Source organism: Salmo salar, chromosome ssa02 (assembly GCF_905237065.1).
Source record: "Salmo salar chromosome ssa02, Ssal_v3.1, whole genome shotgun sequence".
Taxonomy (NCBI): Eukaryota; Metazoa; Chordata; class Actinopteri; order Salmoniformes; family Salmonidae; genus Salmo; species Salmo salar.
In genome coordinates, this window is record NC_059443.1 from 55,395,472 (window position 1) to 55,421,078 (window position 25,607).

Here is a 25,607-nt window from a genome sequence, read left to right on the forward strand (position 1 = left end):
TGTGCTTACAGCCCAACACCGTGCAGGACGTTTGGCATTTGCCAGAGAACACCAAGATTGGCAAATTCGCCACTGGCGCCCTGTGCTCTTCACAGATGAAAGCAGGTTCACACTGAGCACATGTGACAGACGTGACAGAGTCTGGAGACGCCCGTGGAGAACGTTCTGCTGCCTGCAACATCCTCCAGCATGACCGGTTTGGCGGTGGGTCAGTCATGGTGTGGGATGGCATTTCTTTGGGGGGCCGCACAGCCCTCCATGTGCTCGCCAGAGGTAGCCTGACTGCCATTAGGCACCGAGATGAGATCCTCAGACCCCTTGTGAGACCATATGCTGGTGCGGTTGGCCCTGGGTTCCTCCTAATGCAAGACAATGCTAGACCTCATGTGGCTGGAGTGTGTCAGCAGTTCCTGCAAGAGGAAGGCATTGATGCTATGGACTGGCCCGCCCGTTCCCCAGACCTGAATCCAATTGAGCACATCTGGGACATCATGTCTCGCTCCATCCACCAACGCCACGTTGCACCACAGACTGTCCAGGAGTTGGCGGATGCTTTAGTCCAGGTCTAGGAGGAGATCCCTCAGGAGACCATCCGCCACCTCATCAGGAGCATGCCCAGGCGTTGTAGGGAGGTCATATAGGCACGTGGAGGCCACACACACTACTGAGCCTCATTTTGACTTGTTTTAAGGACATTACATCAAAGTTGGATCAGCCTGTAGTGTGGTTTTCCACTTTAATTTTGAGTGTGACTCCAAATCCATACCTCCATGGGTTGATAAATTGGATTTCCATTGATTATTTTTGTGTGATTTTGTTGTCAGCACATTCAACTATGTAAAGAAAAAAGTATTTAATAAGATTATTTCATTCAGATCTAGGATGTGTTGTTTAAGTGTTCCCTTTATTTTTTGGAGCAGTATATTTTTATCCACAATAACAAAATGTCTCTACATTTCTGCAGGTATGGAAGCTCTGACACTGACCCAGGAAAAGTAGTTTCAATGAGCAAGGCAAAGGCAAAAAGCCTGATATAGACAGTGGTGGTGCAAAGATGGCAGGAGCAGTGGAATAGTGATACTAAGGGCAGGCATTTATTTCAAGTACAGAGGAAAGTCGGGGAGGGGAAGACGCTAGAAAGGGACCGAAGAGAGGTTATTTTTTAGAAGATTAAGTGTGGGATGCAGACGGTTGAATAAGACTTTAAATGTGATCGGAAAGCATCCAACAGGGAAGTGTGATTACTGCCAGGAAACAGAAACCATTGAGAATGCATTGCTACAGTGTGGTCAGTGGGAAAGAGAGGTGGCTCTCAAAGGGAAAGAGAGAGAGCAAGAGAGAGAGAGTATCCCCTTTTCCCTCTAGTATGAGGGAAAAGGGGATACAGTAAATTAGTTTCACAAATATATTGAGTAGAACGTCATTAGATTTAGTCTCAAATATATTTTTTAAGAGCAACGGGGCTGGCAGGTACAGTAGGATTTAGTTTCTCCCTGGCTCTGGCCAGGGAGAAATGGAGAGTTGACGAGAGTGAAGATTAATTAGATGTGGTGGTAGGTGCAGTTATGACTGTTGAGAAGTAGAGGGAAGCAGTGTGGAGAGGAAGATTGGCGTTGAGTGCAAAAAGAGGGAAAAGTGTTCGTGTAGCTCAGAAATGGAACCCTGACGAGAGTATGGATGAAGTTCCTGCAGTGAGGACCACCGTGGAAGGGCCTCGGACCGAGGATGTAAAGGATGATTCTGGCCCAGTGGGATTAAGATTTGTGGAGAGAATGGATCCGTGCATTTTGGCTGATCCAAATGTGGTGGTAGGTTGGGTGGAGAAGAGGTTGGGGACTGTTGAGTTGCTAAGTACTGTAACTAGGAGTGGACTAATGATGATTTATTGTGTTTCTTCAGCCCAGAGGGAGCGGACGCTCTGGATCACACGAATAGGGACAAGAAATGCTGTCGGTAGCAGGGCACGGTTGAAAGGAGTGATAACTGGGGTGGCATTAAATGTTGAGGAAAATCAGTTGAAAGTGAAGAATCCCGGTGTCTGTGACACGTTTGGTGAAACGCAGATCCGGTGGAGAGCGTGGGGAAACAGAGAAGACGTCTTTTCTGTTAAGTTTTGATGTAGAGTCTTTGCCAGATAAGGTTAAGTAGTTATCCCATGAGTAAGTTATCCCATGAGAGTGTATGTTCTTAAAATACTTAGGTGTTTTAGGTGTCAGGTTTATGGTCATGTTGCAGCAGTATGTAGGAGGGAGAGTCCTAGATGTGAGAAGTGTGCAGGAGGGCATGAGACGAAGGAATGTGTAGTTTTGGTAGAGAAAGTTGTGTGTGTTAGTTGTGGGGGTGCCCATGTGGCTGAAGATCGGAGGTGTCCGGTGAGAGAAAGTCAGGTTGAGGTTGCTAGGGTCAGAGTAGTACAGAAAGTGTTGTATGCTGAATCAGTGAAGAGAGTAGCAGAGGACTTGGGATTGCAAGGTTTTTCCTGCAGAACAGTTGCAGGGGGTGTTGAGTGGTAGAGTTCTGTCCCCCCAGACCGTTGGTCTGGAGTAGGATTAGATAGGGTAAATAGTGGGGTGGAGTTATTTTTATTTATTTAAATTTTTAAAGAGAAGGCTAATAGTTGGCAGGATAATTGTTCCTTTTCCCAAATGTTACAGTAGTGTATCACAAAGAATTGAATCTAAACTAAACAAAAATAGAAACGGAGTTACACAAGCATTTCGTTACACCCACAATAACATCTGGTAAACACGTGTACGTGACCAATAAAATTTGATTTGATTATAAGGAAAAGAGTCAATTTAAATAAACGCATTAGGCCCTAATCTATTGGTTTCACATGACTAGGCAGGGGTGCAGCCATGGGTGGGCTTGGGAGGGAATAGGCCCACCCACTGGGAAGCCAGGCCCAGCTAATCAGAATTCGTTTTTCCCCACAAAAGGGCTTTATGATAAACAGAAATACTCCTCAGTTTCATCAGCTGTCCAGGTGGCTGGTCTCAGAAGCTGGATGAGGAGGTCCTGGGCTGGCGTGGTTACACGTGAACTGCAGTTGTGAGGCCGGTTGGACGTACTGCAAAATTCTCTAACATTATTAATATTCAATTCTCTGGCAACAGCTCTGGTAGACATTCCTGTAGTCAGCATGCCAATTGCACACTCCCTCAAAACTTGAGACATCTGTGGCATTGTGTTGTATGGAAAAACTGCACACTCTAGAGTGGCCTTTTATTGTCTGCAGCACAAGGTGCACCTGTGTTATGATCATGCTGTTTAATCAGCTTCTTGATATGCCACACCTGTCAAGTGGATGCGTTAATTTGTCAAAGGATAAATGCTCACTTACAGGGATGTAAGCAAATTCGTGCACAAAATTTGAGCGAAATAAACTTTTGGTGCTTCGAACATTTCTGATATATTTTATTTCAGTTCATGAAACCAACACTTTACATGTTGCGTTTATATTTTTGTTCAGTATAGGTAGGTCGTGAATGGTCTCACTCCGGTACAGTAGGTGACAGTGTCTGCAGCTTAAATTGGATGCGATCCGCCAAAGCAATCCAAAAGAAGTATTTTTGTCCTAGTCTGAGGCGGCAAGCTAGCGAAGTAGAGCTCATTTTTAACTTTTGTTATAACCTTACATGTTATGTATTGAGGAAAGGAGATGATTCGCATGGATGGAAATGACCGAAACGCATTGATGAACACATGGTAAGAAATGTGTCCTTGCTAACCTGCCGGCCAAAAGCTAATGTTAGCCTGCTAGGTTTGTTAAACGTCCAACCAGGCCAAAGAAGTGACGGTCTCATTTTGTAAAAAAAAAAAAAAGAAGGGGGTACTTGTTTCTGGTAACTATTGTATTTATAACATGTGTATCCGTCCCAAATGTCACTGTATTCCCTATTTTGACCAGGGCACTTAGAAAATAGGGTGCCATTTGGCAATCACGGTGTAGTGGTAGCTACATCTGGTTTTGGGCAGGTGATGTAGTGCTGCAACGTGTTAAAATCTGGTGACTGACGTACACTTTAAACCACCTATATTGCTTTGAGACCCCTCTTTCAAAGGTGCAAATCTCTTGTAGTCATGGTAGTGAAAGTAATAGGCGACTTGGCATTTTTATAAATGACCCAAAGCATTATCGGATGTTAATTGCTTGACATTCAGAAACCACACCTGTGGAAGCTTTCAATACACTTTGTATCCTTCATTTACTCAAGTGTTTCCTTTATTTTGGTGGTATACTAAAGTAGTGGGTTTTGTGAAGCCTGGCAGTTGTAGTTGTGAGCATGAATACAGCAGTTTGACGCTCATGATACTACACACATACTTTTGTCTTTTAGAAAACTTAAGTTGTCCCTTAATCCATCCATTTTTTTTTTTGTGTTAATCTAAAATTCTGTAATATATTTACTATTCAACTAGATTCGTTTTCACTAGCCAGCTATCTAACTTCAGTGGCAATGGGGTACTATAGAAAATAGTATAGGTTTAGTTAGTAGTCTACTGCCATAAAGATTTCCCTGTTGGTGGTAATAATACACGTTGTCCAGTAGAGGGAGTGCATGCTAGTATAAGATCAATACACTCATGAGAGTCTGAAAATATTCTGTCTAATATATGAAACCAATGTTTATCATCTCAACAATAAACTGCTCTACTAAAACACTAATCTCCTATGTTTCCCCATCTGTAGTGGTTCAGCATATCTCAATGAGTCGGGTGTCCTTGAAGTCAAGAGATGCATGCTGACAAAGGTGCAACAATATTTGTGGTGTCAAGATCATGGATCCATCACCTTTGCTTTGGATGTGCATGCTTTTGATAATCTGGTCTTGGGCAGGTACTGCAGTGTCCGTATGCTGCAGCGTGCCTTGTTGGACCTAGACTATAACAGAGGGGGTTCTGTGAAGCCTTCCCTGGCAGTTGCAGGTGTGAGCATGTATACAGCTGGTTGATGCTCTTGTATGATACTGCAGACAAACTCTGTCTTTAGATAACATAAGTGTCCCTTCTATCTTTTTGTGTTGAGATGATGCTGTAGACGTATTTACAATTCAATTAAACTAGATTGGCTTTCGCCAACTGACTTCAGTGGGAAAGGGGTACTGTAGAATAATATACAGGTTTAGTAGTCTAGTGCAGGGTTGTCAAACTCATTCTATGCCTTTTTATTTCCTTTCAATTTGTGTGCAATAAAGACCTAAACAACCAGGTGAGTGGAGTTTAAAACTAATCAATGAGCTGAATTGATCACGCAAGTACAGGAGAGGAGCGAAAACCCGCATGCACTTGTCCTTCAACTGAATGAGTTTGACATGTGGTCTAGTGACAAAGATTTTGCTTTTGGTGGTAATGATAACCTTGTCCAGTAGGGGGCACACTAGGATAAGATCAATAAACTCATGGGGGACTGATCAAATATTGTCTTATAAATTGAATTGTCTGACATATGAAACCAATGTTTATCAGATCAGCAAACTACTGTACTAAAAACGTGTCTTCTGTTTCTCACCTGCAGTGGGTCGGCATCTTATCGTCTCAGATGTCCTTGATGAACTCACATGATGGGGCGTCTATTGAGTTGAGATGCATGACGACAATGAAGGGGCAAAGCATAGAAATATATTGACAGATTCTATTTCTGTTAGAAATAGATCCCTCTCACCTCTGCTGTAATTGGCCTACCTGGTAAGTAGACTATATTGGCTTGGCCTATAGTGTATCTGTCCCAAATGACTCCCTATTTTGATGCAGTACTGGGCCCATATGGCTCTGGTCAGAAGTGAACTATATAGGGAATGGTGTGTCGTTCTGGACGTGCATGCTTTTGATAATCTGGTCTTGGGCAGGTGCTGCAGTGTGGCCGTATGCTGCAGCGTGCCTTGTTGGACCTAGACTATAACAGAGGGGGTTCTGTGAAGCCTTCCCTGGCAGTTGCAGGTGTGAGCATGTATACAGCTGGTTGATGCTCTTGTATGATACTGCAGACAAATGTCTTTAGAAAACATGTATCCCTTCCTTATATATTTTATGGCGGTTAAATGCTGTTGGTGTATTGTGCAACTCCTAGCCTATTTCCTCATTGCATGTGTCATGCTTCGTAGGCTACGCCCACCATTTTCAACATCTTGCGTAAAGATTTGTCAATTACATAAGGGATAACCAAGGGGCTATGTGTTCTGTGGAAGGCATGTTCTACGACGCACTAGCGGAGTGGAACTTACCTCCCAGGGAGTTGCATTATTTTCCAGAGAACACATAGAACCCCTGCATTGGTTATCCCTTTTGTACCATTGGCTATAATTTAACACATTTACCAGGAGAAATGTGTTCCACATCCACTGAAGCAGCTAATAAGTTTAATTGATACCTATAGTAGTCGCCTTAATAACCAAACAGACTTATTTAGCTAACCAAACCAGAGGGACTCCCATTGGGCAATGGAGGAACTTATAATGCCTCGGTCAGCAGATTGTCACCCAATCGCGTTCACATTGTCATGCAGCATCCCGCGGTTATGCTAATCGTCATGCAATCCCTTCTCAAAATCAGGGTATGAGTTGAGAAACCTGCCAATTTTCATCAACAGTACGTAATGTCACTGAGAACAAGTGAAATGATCTCGAGAGAAATGTTGTACTTGTTGACGAAGTTCATGCTAATGTTTTCGTCCACATTGACTCCTCGAAGGAGAGCTTTCCTTGTCCCAGAAAGCACCGCACGGCCCATTGACGACACATTAGCAACTTAAACAATAATACGATTCCAATGGAATTTCCCTTTCTTATCAAAAGTATCTCTGACCAACCCAGCAGTCCTATTTTCCTATTATGAAAATGTAATTCAACAGTGCCAATGATGTTTTCAATTTGACTTTTGCTTTCAAAACCAGTTCAAACGTGGAAGAAGGAGCTCTAGCACTGAATTCTACTGTGCTGATGTACTGTGCGTTATATGGAAATGATGCACGCTCTAGAATTCCCTTCAAGCCAATCTGTAACGAGTATTTAACAATGCCATGGTATAAAGTAGGGGTATCCAACCTTTTCTAGCATCAGAGCTACTAAAAAAAAGTGTACATTTATTTTTATAGCTTTCAAATAGGCCCGTTCTTCTCTGCAACTCTTCCCCGGGTCCTTGGTGTATAATTGATTTGTCAATATAACTGGTAAAATAATGGTTAATACACAACTAAGGGGGCCCCATAAAATAAGGTATTCTGGCTTTTTTTTGTTTAATTGTTACCTCAATAGGCTTATTACAAATATATATTGGCAAACAATGAAATTATCGGAGTCCATGTCAATGATTAAATCACATCAGATACATTTCGGTTAATTCTCTTTAATTATGCATTAATCTCGAAAGGAATGTCTGCTGCAGCACAGTTTGCAAAACAATGGCTACCCAACTGATACAAATAATATATTTTTGTCAGGTAAGCCTACTATGCAGTTATCCATTTTAATTGAAGGTTTTTGGGGAAAGTCTGTCTAGCCACAAGACGGCGATCATTAGCATCGCTAACTGGATACATACGGAGTGCTAGGCAAATGCATGCACCAAACTGACAGACTGGGGCAATATTAATGGAAATTAATTGGCAGATATTATTACGTTTGGCTTTTTTAAGCCGATGGTTGCTAACCAGGGGTGGGATAATGTCAATGTGGCATTGCTTGGATAGCAGCCAGGAGCTTTTTGTTTGAGTTTTGTGCTAGAACTCATAAAAAGCATCTATTTTCATAATAGTTGGAGACCCCTGGTATAAAGTTTCCAAACCCATGTTTGAACCCCCAAGGTGACGCCCCGCTGTGCTCCTCTTCAGCCTAATGGGTTCTGACTCATCAGTTGATGCACTTCCTCTCTTGTGTTAGGTTTTGTACCACTTCCTGGTTCCAACGCTTGTCCTGATGGAGTGAAGGAGGAGAATCAAACTAACCGCTGATGTTTTGACTGATGTATATTCATAGAAATAGATTAAATGTCATCTATAGTGGTGTATTGTCATCAGGAGAACCATTTGTCAAAGATTCAGTGAAGTATGTTATTATCCGCTTCCTCAAGGAGAAGGTAGCAAGCAACAAACGCTACAAGCATGAGAAATGTTTTCATGACCGAATGTTATTGCAATGACCTTGCAGAGGGCTCTGTAACCACCATATCACATTTGTATGAATGCATTTCTGGGATATACTGTTCTCTCGGTGGCGTAAACTAATGTGGCATGTCAGAACTAGTTTTGCCTTACATTTGTCCATGATTCATCAATAAAACTAAACAAATTTGTATCCATGTCAATCTATTCCTTTTTAATACAGTGAACATAAAACCAAATGAAGGCATTTGCACCACCTACTGTAGTTTTAACCTTGGTGGGTTTGATGGTAGATCTTGGTTTGGGGCTGAATGTTACTAGTTTGCCTTGAAATGTGATTGCCCCCATGCTATCAGCACTAGCCATCTGTGCCAAAAGACTTGCATACTTAGTGTGTAATTCCATGGCCCAAAGAATAAGCTTTGTCCCAAGGCTGCTGCTTATGCCCAGAAATCCTTGTCATTGATGGCACTGTTATGAAATATGACCTAAAATCCCTATGTGCTCAGAATGGAGAGGATAGACTGACATTGCCCTGTGTGGATCTTAGAGGATTATCTTAGTAGTTCTACTTAAATCTAATATCTGAACTCTGTGCAGATATCTACATGTGCATGATTCCACGGCCATGTGAAATGTCTCCATATTGAGGCTGAACGCAAATGATTCATACCTCTTAATATCCCTGCGGGGATTTGATGTTCTCAAATGGTTATTCAACAGGAAGCCCTGCCCTAGGGGAAGTGGGTAGTTGTGAGACTACACATGTAACACGCAACAGTTCCCCCTGTGCCATAATGTCCTAAATTGATCAACTGGAATGTTGATAAAGGCATTGCAATGGTGGAAGCAGATCTTATTACATGGCTAATGGGGTTAGTATTGAAAATGTTAACAGTTTACTAAAGTTAAAAATAATAATTCATGCATTTTCAGGTTAGTTTCAGGATTTCCATCTATCTTATCAAATGGTTCATCCGTTGTATCCCATGACTCATTTTGCTGTACAGTACACTGGTGATTGAATTCCCAATGTTGACTCAGTGCAGCCTACTGAACATATTCCTTATACAGTAAGCATGACTTAATCATTTTGGGGGACCCTTCAACTTGCTTATGATGAACTGTACTGCCAACTCACTTATGCCACACTTTTTTTTTGAAAGACTGGTACGTGCACATGGACTTTAGCAGAACTAAGCTGAAGTCCAGTAAATGGGTTCTGGAGACTTGAGTTGTGTTCTTATGAGTTGTCAAGTGCATACCATGTCATGCTGTATTTTAAATGGATAAAGCCCTCTTATAAATTATGCAAGATTCAGGGATTTAGATTATATTTGAGTGCAGAATTAGGCAAATATAATTTTAGGAATGTAGTATGGATTTTAGGGGATCCACACAGTAAATTACACTCGTTTTGCAAACGAAGTATGAGGAAAGAGATCAATTAACAAATGTCACGTGGGCCTATTGTCCAATATCATGAATTGATGGTCATGGGGGAAAAAACAAAAACATTTGCGTGTGCCCAGTTCCCTGAGCAGTGAAGCTGACGTAGCTTTATCCTCTATCTCATCACAGTATATAGGACATTTTACATTAATCTTGTGACCGCTGAGCTGGTAGCATACATTTCATTTTCAAGCACCATATGGCAGCTCATCTGTCTCTAATATTCTGTCCCATCACTCAACTATTATTTCCCTGATAGGCTAACATAATATTTAGGAACTGATTTATATTCAGTGATTTACAAAAAAACTTTTTTTTTTTTTTTTTAACTACATATGAAAAGGATGGAGAAGCAGTGGAATTGTTTTGTATGAGCGGAGCGCACCGCACCGCGGCACTGCTGAGCTCTGTCCGTACCAATGGGGAGGGGCGTAAACTGTCAATGCGAAAACTCGAGCGTTCAAATACATTCATTCTCTCCAGTCCTCACGGCTCAAACCTTCAGCTGGCTGTTTTTAGCTCGCTAGCGGCATCTGGAATCTTTTCACTGTTAGCTATCTATGCATTTTTAAAATGCTGTTGTCGCTATCAGGTCGATGGCTAACTGGCTAGCATAACAGCTAGCTAACGTTCAGCACTGGTTCGTCACCGACCGGCGAAAAAGGAACCGAATAAGACTATGGATTAACAGTATAACGGTACTTGAGTGCCCTGCCCAGACTAAACAATACGAGCCAAATATATCGAAAGAAGCAGATAATTGTTAAATAAATCACGTTAATTCGTTGGTGAGTGTCATTTATATTTGTTCATTTAACGTTATGCATGTGTGAATTCGTATTGCCTGCAAGCCACATGCCTGCAGTGAATGTGTTGTGATGACCGGCTAATGTAGCTCAAATGTAGGCTAAATAACCCGAACTATGCTTTTAACGACTTCACATGTTATAGGCTTCTATATGTTGTAGCTACAGTATATAGTATGTGAGACTCACTCACTGAACATCACTCAGTGAGTGTTCTGGATTTCTGAAGGGCTCAGCTATAAGTGTTTGAGTGGCACTGGCACCACTAGCGGTTCTGTGGGGGGGCAGTGCCCCTGTGACAACAATTTTGGACCCCCTTGTGGCCCCCCCAAATTGTGGAGTATGAACATTTTTACATAACTAATTTTTGCTTTCGTTCTTTTTTTTATATCTGTTATTAGACAGTGGCAACGATGATGATTATGAACATGGTCTTTTGCCTGCTAATGCCTGCTAGTGAAGAAAACGATATGACAACAATAACGTCTAATATAACTGGCCCCTCTAACAGTACAACTGGCCCCAGCTTGCCCCCCCCAATTGAAATGGTCTAGAACCGCCACTGACTGGCACAGCTTGTTTGTACTGTATTACAGTGCTTCTGGTCATCGCTATGGCATAATGGATAACAGTGAACAAAGAACCTGTATTGTATTGTGGTTTGCTTTCTGAAATTTCACCTGTTCTTTTCTCCTTGACTTACATCTTTTGTTCAACAGGGAAGTATCATCTCCCTTTAAAACATGACGGTAACAATTGTTCACCTGTTTTTAAGTAGCCTAAATAACCCCTGTAGTTGGCTAAATGGAAAGGCTTAGCCTAGCTTTTACAGACAGTAGAATAGATGTAGCCTTGGTGCCAGTCTTCTGCTCTCTTGCCAACTCCTATGAAATTGTCATGCCTAATAAAAAAAAAAAAAAAGACTGACACCCAGGCTAGTGTGATGTTTAAATTGAAAAGCCCCATATCCCTCAGTAGTATAGCTCTGGTCCAGTGCGTTACGTGTGGCTTATGCTTTCTTAAACGTTGGTGGCTCAAGCCGAACCTAACGCCCTGGATGGATCAGACCTACCAGAACTAGTGCTGTGTAGGGGTGTTAACACTTGCTATCACACAAGGTCCCTTCCTTGTGGCACGGCTGCTGAAAACGTCAAGCAACACTTACTGCTCAGTAACATGTATCTGCACGTTAAATAAATCAACAACACTGAACAAGTAAGGTATGCCATGTGCTAAGACTGGGCAGTTACTCTGCCTGTCTTTGCATGTCCTTATCGGTACAGGTTTACAGTAACACTTACATTTCACAGTGTCATTTTTGTTTTGAGATCTGGGTTGTATTCAGTAGGCACAAAGCGTAAGAAAATGGTCTGAAACAGGGAGGTAGTACAATCTGAACCTGTCTGATAAAAAGTGCTCGTTGTGCCCCTAATAAACACATCCCAGGCTTAACCAATAGCTGTTAGACACAAGGCGATTCCACGCCAGGACAGCCCGGAAATATTTAACGTATCTCAGATTGGTCTGGCAATTCTCACATAAACTTTGGGAGGAAGAATGTTTGACATGCTTTTTACATTTGTATCACAAACCATTTGAGAAAATCATGATGAAAGTGGCAATTGTAGGCCCTCTTTAGACTATAGGGCCTACATTTCTCCTGTAAGACCCTATGAGCCGTGAACCGTACAAGATAACGACTGTGTCCAAATACCCATACTAGCGTACTAAATAGTATGCGTAAAAGGAAGTGTTATATTATGACATTTTGAAAATGGCACTCAATGTGTTGCGATTGAGTCCCACCATTAGTTTATTTTGGTACAGCGTGTCAATTGATCCGATTATCAGTTGTCAGACACGTGAGTCAAAAAAGATAAGTGAATTCTACTAGATTAAGGCTCGGTTATGTTAGGGCGGGAGGTCCTGTATAAAACTCTTTCCAGCTTTCTCCCTTTCGATAACCACTTGGCGTGAAAGGGGGAAAATGTCATGCTCTGATCCAGTAGAAACGTCATGAAATAGGCCTACTTAATGACTTCTTATCCGTTGCGCAAATAGCCTACAGCTGTGTCAGTCCCGAGTTCAATGGCACAGGAAACACTGAAGGCCCAGAATAATTTATCCAATGTACCAAGTTAATAGTTGATACGTTTCAAGTAGTGATGCACCTATATGACATTTTTGGCCGATATCCGATATTTTCCTTGCCAAAGAAAATTATACCGATAACTGATATTTAAAATTTTAACTGCCTTTTAAGCATTCTAGTACAGTTAAATAGTTAACACACATGGACACAGCGGTCTAAGACAGTGCAAGAAGCTTAACAACAGTCCCTGGTTTGAATCCAGGCTGTATCGCATCCGGGCCGTGATTGGGAGTCCTGAATATGACTCCACGTTCCATTAACGCGGTCATTCATTTTTTACGTAGTTATTACACATTGATTACACGATCACTCGTATTTCATATGTCACAACCATTCATCGATACATATGCTATGATACTGGTAAAGTTGTCTCGCGCACCTACAGTGCTGGTCATAAAAAAAAAAAATAAAGCTAGCTAGCTCATGGATGCAAACAATGTTCTTCCCCAAAAACATAGCAAAACAACAACCTGTTTCAGTTGGCTAGCTAACTATATAGCTAGGTGTCATCTAAAATAACCCTAATTTATAAGACAGTTATTTGATTAACGGTGGTCGGACCCATCTATATGAAGCCAGCCACAATAGTGGACTTTGCGATTAGCCTTCAAATGAAAAGTTTGGCATAATTCTACTACTTGTATTCATTTGCATCACTGTCAATGACATACTTTTATTTTTGAAGGCAAACTGCAAATTCCACTATTGTGCCTAATCCTTATTGTGGCTAGCTTCACAACCCTGTCCGGTCGAGCCGCACTAGCCAGATGAAGCTACCTGGCTGCTTAAGTAGCTGCGCTAGCTATGTATTTTCATGAACTGAAGTTCAATTTCAATAGGTGAACAAGTGGCAACCTAGCTAATACTTACTCATAAGGATTCCTAAATCATTACTAAGAATAATGAAAATGACTGCAGTTTCTACTCGTCATTGTTTTCAGGTTGGTTGTATTAGTGCTAACTAGATACCAAGCTAAAGCTAGCTACCCCAGAAGTTGTGGTCAAACAAATGATGCCTTATTACCAACGCGGTATCGTAAACACATCGTACGTGGCCAGTGTTTGCTTGTTTGCAGACTTTTTTGTACAGCTTTGACAGTGCTACTGTATCTTTTTTGACACGCAAAGACCCAAACGGCGTTCCATAGTATGTATGTCGTGAAGCTAATAGGTGTGACGCTATTACTGTGTAACTCCGGTAGGGCAACATCTGAAAAATAGTGCACTTGGTAGTGTGTACCAGTCGGCGAAAGCCAACATCACCCACGACAGAGAACGGTTGATTGTTAAGGGCACTGAATGCCATTATCTAGGCTTTAATGGATTTCGCCTTTTGAGTTGTCTCGCTGAAATGTTCTTACTCTTTCAAATGACTGCTCGACTTGTTGACTGCTCGATCCACACAGCAGACATTGTGGGCTAGGTTAGGAATGCTGTGTTGCACGTGTAGCGCAAAATTTTACATGGTGTCATGTACCTACGTTATATAGGTATGCACGGTAGCTTTGACATCGGTTTTTAACATCGGCGTTAAACTAGACATCGGCCGATTCCGATGTTTACCAATTTTAAAAATAATAATAATTATCGTGCATCCCTAGTTTCAAGTTCATTGCAGATGTTGCGATTTATAGTATATTTATTATTATCATGATATTTTCTACCTGCAGGCTACAATGTTTTTATTTGTTGGCTTTATAGTCAATTTTTACATAGTTAGTAATGGCAATAGAAGTTACTTTTTAGGATTGTATCATTGTTCATTTAGATTTGGATATAATTTTGATTAACCACATGACAATGATTTTGATATACAACGACGTTATTATAAATGAGATTTAACAGTTTCACGAAAATATGCACATGAAAACTATATAACTGGCACGCAGATCGGTAGAAATAGTAAGATACATTGGCATTCCGCATGAGAAAGGTTACACGTGGATTCGGCAACCTATTACAGGCAACTTCAGGAGAGTAATGGCAGAATCTGCGAAAGCCAGCAGAAGTGGGAGAAGATTGGTCAGGTTAAGTTTTTATTTGTTATCTTGATCTCTGGCTCCCTCTTGAGTCATTTGTCTTATTTCATCAAACAGTGTGCTTAAGGCATCAGACAAGCTCAATGCATCAATAGTTGGTTTTATTAAAATACATAGGGTGTGTCTCTATATATGGGAAAATACACATTTTAACATTGACAAATCCCCCCCAACCTCCAAATAGCATGCACCGGTTTCAGGGTCAATATCTGTTGGCTCTATCAGGACTATAGCCTAGTCCTACTGTATTTGCCAATGTCTGCACTGTGGTTACCACCACTAAGTTCTTGGAATGCACTGCTTACATTTTACATCACCGAGGACCCATTAATTCATCAATTCTCTGCAGCCAACCACCTGTTCATGCGTTTACATAGGCTGTAGTGCAGTATTAATGACTCCCAAGCTTTCAGCTCTACCGCTAGCTCCACATAACATTTACAAACGCATCATTGTAGGTCTACCTGAATAGTTTATCAGTCATGTGGTAGTGACTAGTTGGCACTTGGCAGTCCCTGACTTTCCAGTATTTGGCCATGTCTATCTCAATTTCTGTTCACTATGCAGTTCAGTTCCTGAATGTGTGATGTATGGTGCGAAACGTTGCCTTCATTGATCAGTTCAATGAGACGCGCTTCCTCACCCACGGCAGAGCAGAGTGCCTTCCTGCAGGCTATGACTGCAGACAAACTGCCAAGTACTCCGGGCTCCCCGCCAGCTGCCACACACACACACACACACACACACACACACACACACACACACACACAAATCTGGCTTACTTAATGACATGTCAGATGCCTCCAGCGGGGCCATCCAGAATGATACTGGCATTTTACCACCTTAAGCACTATTTTCTTTGTGTGTTACGCTCCCAGTCTAATGCAGTCTGGCCCATTGTCTTCTCTCACCAAGACAAATCTGTGATGATGGTTATTATTAAGCTCTAATATCAGATTGTTTTCTCTTAGGTCGTTGGCACCACAGTTGTTCCCACCATGGTGCAGAAGTATCAGTCACCCATCAGGGTGTACAAGCATCCCTTTGAGCTGGTGATGGAGGTAAGTGATACTCTGCCCTAGACTCTTGACCTCCATTGACACTTCACATGAATATTAGAGATATTGTAGTGGTGATGCAATGGTCCCCAAGACAACCTTCAGGAAGTGGTGGGTAACGACGTTAGGACAACCTTGTCCTTCATATGATTGACTTGAACTTGACAACATGGTTGTATGAGATGTAGCCTAGGTCTAACAAATACCCAGGCAGTAGTGGTTGGGTTATGTAATGGTAATGAACACAGTTATTCTAAAATGTTTATTCTCCCTCATCAATCTACACACTATCCCATAATGACAAAGCAAAATAAATGTTTGCAAATGTATATTAAAATGTTTTAAATATCACATTTACATACAGTTGAAGTTGGAAGTTTACATACACTTAGGTTGGAGTCATTAAAACTCATTTTTCAACCAACTCCACAAATTTCTTGTTAAACTATAGTTTTGGCAAGTCAGTTAGGATATCTACTTTTTGCATGACACAAGTAATTTTTCCAACAATTGTTTACAGACAGATTATTTCACTTATAATTCACTGTATCACAATTCCAGTGGGTCAGAAGTTTACATACACTAAGTTGACTGTGCCTTTAAACAGCTTGGAAAATTCCAGAAAAAAGCTTTAGAAGCTTCTGATAGGCTAATTGACATCATTTGAGTCAATTGGAGGTGAACCTGTGGATGTATTTCAAAGCCTACCTTCAAACTCAGTGCCTCTTTGCTTGACATCATGGGAAAATCAATAGAAATCAGCCAAGTCTGGTTCATCCTTGAGAGCAATTTCCAAACGCCTGAAGGTACCACGTTCATCTGTACAAACAATGGTACGCAGGTATAAACACCATGGGACCACGCAGCCGTCATACCGCTCAGGAAGGAAACTCATTCTTTCTCCTAGAGATGAACGTACTTTGGTGCAAAAAGTGCAAATCAATCCCAGAACAACAGCAAAGGACCTTGTGAAGATGCTGGAGGAAATGGGTACAAAAGTATCTATATCTACGGTAAAACGAGTCCTATATCGGCACAACCTGAAAGGCCACTCAACAAGTAAGAAGCCACTGATCCAAAACCGCCATAAAAAAGCCAGACTACGGTTTGCAACTGCAAATGGGGACAAAGATCGTACTTTTTGGAGAAATGTCCCCTGGTCTGATGAAACCAAAATAGAACTGTTTGGCCATAATGACCATCGTTATGTTTGGAGGAAAAAGGGGGAGACTAGCAAGTCGAAGAACACCATCCCAACCGTGAAGCACGGGGGTGGCAGCATCATGTTGTGGGGGTGCTTTGCTGCAGGAGGGACTGGTGCACTTAAAAAAATAGATGGCATCATGAGGAAGTAGAATTATGTGGAAATATTGAAGCAACATCTCAAGACGTCAGTCGGGAAGTTAAAGCTTGGTCGCAAATGGGTCTTCCAAATGGACAATGACCCCAAGCATTTTTATTTATTTATTTCACCTTTATTTAACCAGGTAGGCTAGTTGAGATCAAGTTCTCATTTGCAACTGCGACCTGGCCAAGATAAAGCATAGCAATTCGAGACACAAAACAACAGTTACACATGGAATAAACAAAACATACAGTCAATAATACAGTAGAACAAAAAACAAGAATCTCAGATGATACGAAAGAGAGGTTGAACAGGCTAGTAATAGGGGTTGCAACAATTTCGGCAGATCATTTTAGAAAGAGAGAGTCCAGATTGTCTAGCCCGGCTGATTTGTCTGGGTCCAGATTTTGCAGCTCTTTCAGAACATCAGCTATCTGGATTTGGGTGAAGGAGAAATGGTGGGGGTTTGGCGGGTTGCTGTGGAGGGTGCCGGCAGTTGACCGGGGTAGGGGTAGCCAGGTGGAAAGCATGGCCAGCCGTAGAGAAATGCTTATTGAAATTCTCAATTATAGTGGATTTATCGGTGGTAACATTGTTTCCTAGCCTCAGAGCAGTGGGCAGCTGGGAGGATGTGCTCTTATTCTCCATGGACTTTAGTGTCCCAGTACTTTTTTGAGTTAGTACTACAGGATGCAAATTTCTGTTTGAAAAAGCTAGCCTTAGCTTTTCTAACTGCCTGTGTATTTGTTCCTAACTTGCCTGAAAAGTTGCATATCACGGGGGCCATTCGATGCTATTGCATAACGCCACAGGATGTTTTTGTGCTGGTTAAGGGCAGACAGGTCTGGAGTGAACCAAGGACTATATCTATTCCTAGTTATACATTTTTTTGAGTGGGGCATGCTTATTTAAGATGGTGAGGAAGGCACTTTTAAAGAATAGCCAGGCATCATCTACTGACGGGATGAGGTCAATGTCATTCCAGGATACCCCGGCAAGGTCGATTTAGAAAGGCCTGCTCGCAGAAGTGTTTTAGGGAGCGTTTGACAGTGATGAGGGGTGGTCGTTTGGTTGCAGACCCATTACGAATGCAGGCAGTGATCGCTGAGATCTTGGTTGAAAACAGCAGAGGTGTATTTGGAGGGCGAGTTGGTTAGGATGACATCTATGAGGGTGCCTGTGTTTATGGATTTGGGGTTGTACCTGGTAGGTTCATTGATCATTTGTTTGAGATTGAAGGCATCAAGCTTAGATTGTAGGATGGCCGGGGTGTTAAGCATATCCCAGATTAGGTCACCTAGTAGCACGAGCTCAGAAGATAAATGGGGGGGGCAATCAATTCACATATGGTATCGAGGGCACAGCTGGGGGCAGAGGGAGGTCTATAGCAAGCGGCAACAGTGAGAGACTTGTTTCTGGAAAGGTGAATTTTTAGAAGTAGAAGCTCGAATTGTTTGGGTACAGAACTCTGCAGGCTATCTTTGCAGTAGATTGCAACACCGTCCCCTTTGGCAGTTCTATCTTGGCGGAAAATGTTATAGTTAGCGATGGGGATTTCAGGGTTTTTGGTGGCTTTCCTAAGCCAGGATTCAGACACGGCTAAGACATCCGGGTTGGCAGAGTGTGCTAAAGCAGTGAGTAAAACAAACTTAGGGAGTAGGTTTCTAATGTTAACATGCATGAAACCAAGGCTTTTGCGGTTACAGAAGTCAACATGGCCTATTTATTGCCTTTACCTCCCTTATCTCACCTCATTTGCTCACATTGTATATAGACTTATTTTTCTACTGTATTATTGACTGTATGTTTGTTTTACTCCATGTGTAACTCTTTGTTATGTGTCGAACTGCTTTGCTTTATCTTTGCCAGGTCGCAGTTGTAAATGAGAACTTGTTCTCAACTTGCCTACCTGGTTAAATGAAGGTTAAATAACATTTAAAAAAACAAATGAGAGCACCTGGGGAGTGGGAGTGGAGCTAGGCACTGCAGGACCTGGATTAACCTCCACATCACCAGAGGAACAGAGGAGAAGTAGGATAAGGGTACGGCTAAAGGCTATACGAACTGGCCGTCTAGAACGTTTCTGAACAGAGAGTAAAGCATACTTCCAAAGTTGTGGCAAAATGGCTTAAGGACAACAAAGTCAAGGTATTGGAGTGGCCATCACAAAGCCCTGAACTCGTCCTATAGAAAATTTGTGGGCAGAACAGGAAAAAGTGTGTGTGAGCAAGGAGGCCTACAAACCTGACTCAATTACACCAGCTCTGTCAGGAGGAATGGGCCAAATTTCACCCAACTTATTGTGGGGAGCTTGTGAAAGGCTACCTAAAACATTTGACCCAATTAAGCAATTTAAAGGCAATGCTACCAAATACTAATTGAGTGTATGTAAACTTCTGACCCACTGGGAATGTGATGAAAGAAGCTGAAATAAATCATTCATTATTATTCTGAGATTTCACATTCTTAAAATAAAGTGGTGATCCTAACTGATCTAAGACCGCAAATTTTTACTAGGATTAAATGTCAGGAATTTGTGAAAAACTGAGTTTAAATGTATTTGACTTAGGTGTATGTAAACTTCCGACTTCAACTGTAGGTCCCCAAGACCACCTTGAGGGAATGGTTGGTAAAGTATATTAGGGCTACCTTGGCTTCATATTGAACATGTGTGCCACATGATGTGTAGTTGTGTTGCACTGTGGCTAACGATCTAGCTGCTTGGGTCTAACATGCACTAGTAGTCATAATACTGTGATGGTCTTCAACTGGTCTTTTTGACTGATCATTTGTGTAATGTACCAAGCAGACCACTCAAGAATTGTCCAGTCCAGGATGCACAAATCACTTCTATTACATCTAGTATGTAGACAACTCAAACCCCCACACCATCTCAGGCCATTGTGAGAACCACTGACAGCTATGTCGCTGCACCAACCCTTTTAATATAATAGCAAATGATGGGAACTGTTATGTTGAACAGAAGTACCATTGCTGAATTGGTTGCTGGTCTGTTTCCTCAGTTTAATAAATGCAGTTCCTGTGCAGGCTTTTGGTGAGTGAGTGTCTATTCTGGCTCCTACAGTATGCTTGAGTTGTACTCACTCACTCAGATCCGATGAGGATGTGTGCAGTACAAAAATTGGAAGTATAGATCGAGTGTCTCTCTCTCTCTCTCTCGTCTCTCTCTCTCTCTGTCTGTATGTTTACATGCACACAATAATGCGATTTATTGTGGATATTCAGATAAATAGTTTTTACATGCTTTGCAAGAAGGACGATTTCCCTAATAATCCTGTTTACATGGACACATCTGAAATCAGGCTACCTGATGGCACTCTGATAAATGCAGAAAATCGGCAATCAAAATAAACGTTCTACCACAGCGACCATGTTATTTTTGGGAAGCATATTTAATTCTGAACTACGTTGCATACATTCAGCTGTTCCAAACTTACTTCGCTCGCGCTAAAGAGGGAGGCTCGCTTGGCTGGTGCTAGTACATGCACAGATGAAATGCACAGCTGGAGCTGTATGCTTACATAGATGTTGACCTTACGCCGATGTAAGATAAGCAGAGTAAGGTGTTTACATGACTATTGCATAATCGGCCTACTACCTTAATCAGTTTAATATCAAATTATTACTGTGCATGTAAACGCACTCACTGTCCTCTTTTTCCTTCTCTCTTTCGCTCCATCTTTCTCCCTCTCTTGCCCCCCCCCCATCTATCTCTGCCTCTTTGCTCAGCCTCCAGAGCTAGAGGACAGGCCTGTCAGGCAGGGCTGTCACTGAGGGTTCACTAAATAAACGGTTCAGTGGCAGATGAGCAGTGGAAAAACACTGGCTTATTCAGCCTCAGCCTCTCCACAGTACAGTGGCTACAGGCCGGGAGGCGCGTGTTCACTACATTAAACTGTGTTATGGTGGATTATCATCAGAATAATTATCTGTGTTAAATTACTCGTGTTTCTTCTTCATGACTGTGTTGCACATAGCTAGGAGGACATGTTTTCATAATTTTCGTTAACCACCTCATCTTGCTTTACTTAATAGGTGTTGTTACTCAATTTCCATTGCGAAATCAAAGTCGACCAACTTCAAGATCTGTAACTATTTCTCGAAGACATGCGATCAAAGCATTGTTTCAATCCAATTTAACTGCACTTCAATTGAATGTGATTCAATAAACTATTTTGAGTTAGGCTATTGTAGCCATGCATGCAGGTTCTATTTGCTGCCTCAAATGAGCTTTCTCCACTAAAGTGAGGAAAAGAGGCAAATCTCCTCCCTGGTGAGTGGTGGGCAAACACTGGAAAGGGGGCTATAAATAGTCTGTGAGTGGAGGCTGCTGGAGCACAACACCTGGGGGGGCAGGAGGGGAGGGGGACTGAACTGAAATAGCAGTAAAGCCATATTGGGCTGCCTGAGGGGCTTTGTACTGTAAATGACCCTGCCTAAGGGACATCCGAGCTGGGATGAGCTGCCTTAAGGCTTCAGTTCGGCTAGGTGAACCGAATGTTTAAAACACCTTCACTTGAAACACGAGAAATAAGCTGCAAAACACAGACATTATTTTAACAGTTTTAGAAACTTTAGTGTGTTTTCTATCCAATACTACCATGCATATGCATATCCTAGCTTCTGGGCCTGAGTAACAGGCAGTTTACTTTGGGCACCTGTCATCCAAACTTCCGAATACTGCCCCCTAGCCTTAAGAAGTTAAAACACCTTCACTTGAAAAACGAGAAATAAGCTGCAATAGTACTGTTTGTCCATCATGAGACGCTGTAGCCAGTATACACTTCCTAAAAAATAGTCAGACTTAATCTAATGCCAGAGATCTGTCATTCATTTTGACGTTTTTCCCGAGGAGATCTTAGCCGTGCAATTTTACATCTAACTAAGATGTTTGGTGCAGTATATCTCAAGTGAAAAAATTGCATGAAAACGATTTGTCTCTCGTTGAATGACAACAAACACTTGATTGAATAATCCCTACTGTTGACCAACCTACTGTTGACCAAACACCAACAAATGGGCCAAGACTTCACTACCATCTTCGGCTTGCCTCGAGAAATGTTTGTGTGCACGAACAGCCCCCCCAAAAAACCTTGCAGAAGACCAAAACTAACAAAAAATGCACAAAATGTTGCCATAATATAAGCACGAACCGTTCCCAAACTGTCGAATGGGAAGTATGCGGACGCCTTTTCGAGTCAGATGGGACGGGGTTCTGTTAATCTGGGGCAGTAGCAGAGGGGGAGGAGAGAACCAACATAAGAAGCTGAGGAATCCAAGGAAGAGGATTATTTGGCAGGCAAAATGGTTGAACAATGCAGATACAAGTGGTTCACTGTGTGTCGTCATAGCCAATTGTTTGTCTGTCTGTCCTGTCTTTCTTGATTTGATATCTCTTTTTAACAGGTCGGCCTGAATTGGCATTGTCAGAATTCTGTAGCCTAGTAGAAGAGAGCTGGCTCACTATGCCACGTGTTCTCTAGCCTATTGTCTGTCCTTTTCTTTATTGATGTGAGATTGGTACATGTACACTGACTGATATGGCCCCTTCTAAAGCTAATGTGTTTGAAGAGGCAGTTTTGATATATTCTCTCTCCACGGGGAAATGACAAATTGGCAGACACTCAGGGTATTTTCTGGATCAAAAAGGGGCTGAGACGGTGGTCCCCCATCTGGGCGGTGTAGAGACATGTTAGCATTTTTAAGACTATTTTCCCCCCGCAATTAAACAGATTTCTCAATGGAGCTGAGAGATTGTTGCTGGTTTAAAGCAATTTCCTGCGACTCTTAAATATTCTGCCATGGAGCTGAGAGAAGTTTTGCTACGGTGTGCCTTACTAAACAGAACATTGCCGTGGTGTTATTGATGCCCTAGTGAGATCACAAAGCCATGCAAGCGGTCTGTTCCTGCTCTGCCCTCAGCTAACGCCTTGACTGCACCTATCTGAGTCTCCCTAGTAGTGAGGCAGCGTGTTGTACTTTGTGCCACACCTTCATGCAGCATAGCCGTGGGATGAGAATGTGCATGTTTTTAGGTGTTTTTGCAGGGTGTGTATGATTTGATATGTGGGTGTGTTGTAAACTGTGCTGTGTTGTCATCAGATTATGTTTGGTATGACTAGGCTTGTTCTCCCCTTGCAGTTCATCTTTCAATAGACTTGAAAGTTGGCAAACATGGCTTCATTCTCTTTTAAGGGATTTTATTTTACATTTTGCTTTGAGGAATGTTGCATGTCTCTTTCCTTCCCTGTCCACTTTTTTTCTTCTCTGTTTGAAAACTGTCAGTCTTCTGAAACACCCTCTTACAGTCTTTTGGAAGGAGAGAACTGAAGCGCTGCATTCCTCTTGACTGTCAATTACCTTTTTAAACACATTCCTTCTAGAAGAAATACAGCCTCTTTCTTTGCTGTGCCTCAACCACCCACTCAAGGCAATGACAGGATTGAAGCAAACTGTTTCCACCTCTAGCAATGTTGCCATTAGGTTCAAAGGAATATATTAACAGCATCATGAAGTCCTTAGCCTGTTCTTGCCTTGCAGCTGTCTATTTTCCATAAGTATTAAAATAGTTCTATCCTGCTTTGACTTGAAGCCACTTTTTAAAATGAAAAACCATGTTTGATGTATTTGATACCATTCCCACTCCAGCCTTCCCAAATAACGTGCCACCAACCTCCTGTGCTGGACCCATGTATTAGGGGCCTATGTAGCATAGTGTTATACAATATGACTCCAATTAGTTTGCCTTTGCACCCCTCCTAAGAAATAGCGGAAACGCTGAACATTAATTCAAAAAGATAAGACCGCTAACTTGAGTGATTTAGCACTTTGTCATTTTCCAAAATTACATTTGAGGGTAATCAGGAAATAATTGCTCAGGACTCCTGTGAAAGTGACTGATAAGGAGAGAGAATTGCTGAGAAACATCGACCCTAGCAGCCCAGCAATGGGAAACACAACTTCCTCTTTAACTAGGCTAGATGACGCATGACACTGTCAGCGGAGTCTCTCGGAAGAAAGTGTCCATCGGCTGCTACTGCAGCAGCTAAATAGTGTGGGAGAGCATACTACACAAGGAAATTCTCAAAGCTGCTAATGCAAACCTTGACGATCTTGTACCTAGCCGGTGGGGTGCCCCCACCCAGGCAGTGGCAGTGCTGGCAACACTAGCTGCAGTAACCCATGGGGAGGGGGTCACACTCGGACATTCAGAGAGGGGGTATATTATTGTGACCCTGGTGGCACAAAATCAAAAGTCTGACTGCATGGAGATGCTTGGGAATATGGTCAATACGGGTGACCGTATTGTGGGTGTTTCAGGGAAAAGGTGTACATTTGGCCTCCATCTAGGATGTGACAATGGTTAATAAAATCTCTCAATTTCTGCCCATTTTTTGCGCGGTCTTGCAGGCCTTCTAATGCAGCTGCAACTGTAAGTGTATTTGTAAATCAAGACCTTTCTTGAGTTGGGCTCTGGGATGGTGCAACTGTTAAGAATGTGAGCTTATGGTTGTGGGGGGGAAAGGGTTGAGTGGGTGTATGTGTGTGTATCCCACAACTGTTGCGAAGGAGTAAAATATGTTAGGGACAATAGAGGATGATCCACAGCTATATATAATACAAATCGAGGTGAGGGCGATGGAAATGCATTTGGCAATTGATTTACTTCAGTCCGGTAAATGTCACTGTGTGCTCTTTTCGAAGGATGGATCCCAGTCTGTTCAGGGCTATGGGATACGGGGGATCAGGGGTGGTCTGCCGGGCATTGGGATGACAACCCAACTAGGGATAAGGAAGGCTTTTAGCGGGTGGAATAGTAGGGACCAGTTGGAGGTTTACTTAGTAGCAATGCAAATATCATGGTACAGCTATATAGACACTCAATCATCATGTTACTTTTTAATGGTACATTTACAAACATATATTTTCATAAATAGAATTTAAAGTTGTGTCTCATGGTAAGTGGTGAAATAACTATAGCCAGTTACAATTGTAATGGCCTAGCAGATAATAAGAAAAGACGATCAGCATTTACCTGGTTAAAAGAGAAGGAATATAATATGTATTGTTTACAGGAAACCCATTCAACAATTTTAGATGAAGTTTTGTGGAAAAAGAACTGGGGTGGCGAAATATATTTCTCCCATGGGCAAAGAAATTCAAAAGGGGTGATGGTTTTAATAGTAATTTTGATCCAAATGTGCAAATTGTCCAAACAGATTATCAAGGTAGATGGATTATTTTAAATATGTTATTGGACAATAAACAGATATGGCTTATTAACCTATACGGTCCGAATAATGATGATCCAAGCTTCTTTGAAAATATATATAAGAATTGATCAACTCTACAAGCAACACTAGACTATTATTATGGTGGGAGATGTTAATATGGTCTTAAATACCTCTATGGACCGGAACGGACATCACACTACAAACTATCACCCTCAGGCACTTAAGGAAATCATGAATGTCATGGATATATTCGAATTACTGGATATATGGAGACTTAAATACCCTGACCTAGTGAGATATACATGCTGGAGGCTTAATCAAGCTAGTCGTCTTGACTACTTTCTTATGCCATTCTCTCTGGCACCAAAAGCTTAAAAAGTGTTGATAGGGTCAGAATGCGGT

The 25,607-nt window shown here is 41.9% G+C and overlaps 1 protein-coding gene across 5 annotated transcripts in view; it reads left to right on the forward strand.

The window, feature by feature from the left end:
• The first annotated feature begins 3,350 nt into the window (after window positions 1-3,350).
• LOC106588180 (SEC14-like protein 1) overlaps window positions 3,351-25,607 on the forward strand; it is a 59,807-nt gene continuing 37,550 nt past the window's right edge. For 4 of the 5 annotated variants that reach the window (XM_014176913.2, XM_014176930.2, XM_014176939.2 and 1 more), the window contains exons 1-4: window positions 3,351-3,708; window positions 4,694-4,754; window positions 5,519-5,688; window positions 15,519-15,608. In XM_014176913.2, coding sequence (XP_014032388.1) covers window positions 15,546-15,608 — 63 coding nt within the window. In that variant the 5' untranslated portion in view covers window positions 3,351-3,708; window positions 4,694-4,754; window positions 5,519-5,688; window positions 15,519-15,545. Of the gene's footprint in view, window positions 3,709-4,693; window positions 4,755-5,518; window positions 5,689-10,002; window positions 10,339-15,518; window positions 15,609-25,607 lie in introns of those variants that run through there. The other variant, XM_014176922.2, reaches the window with a different exon arrangement.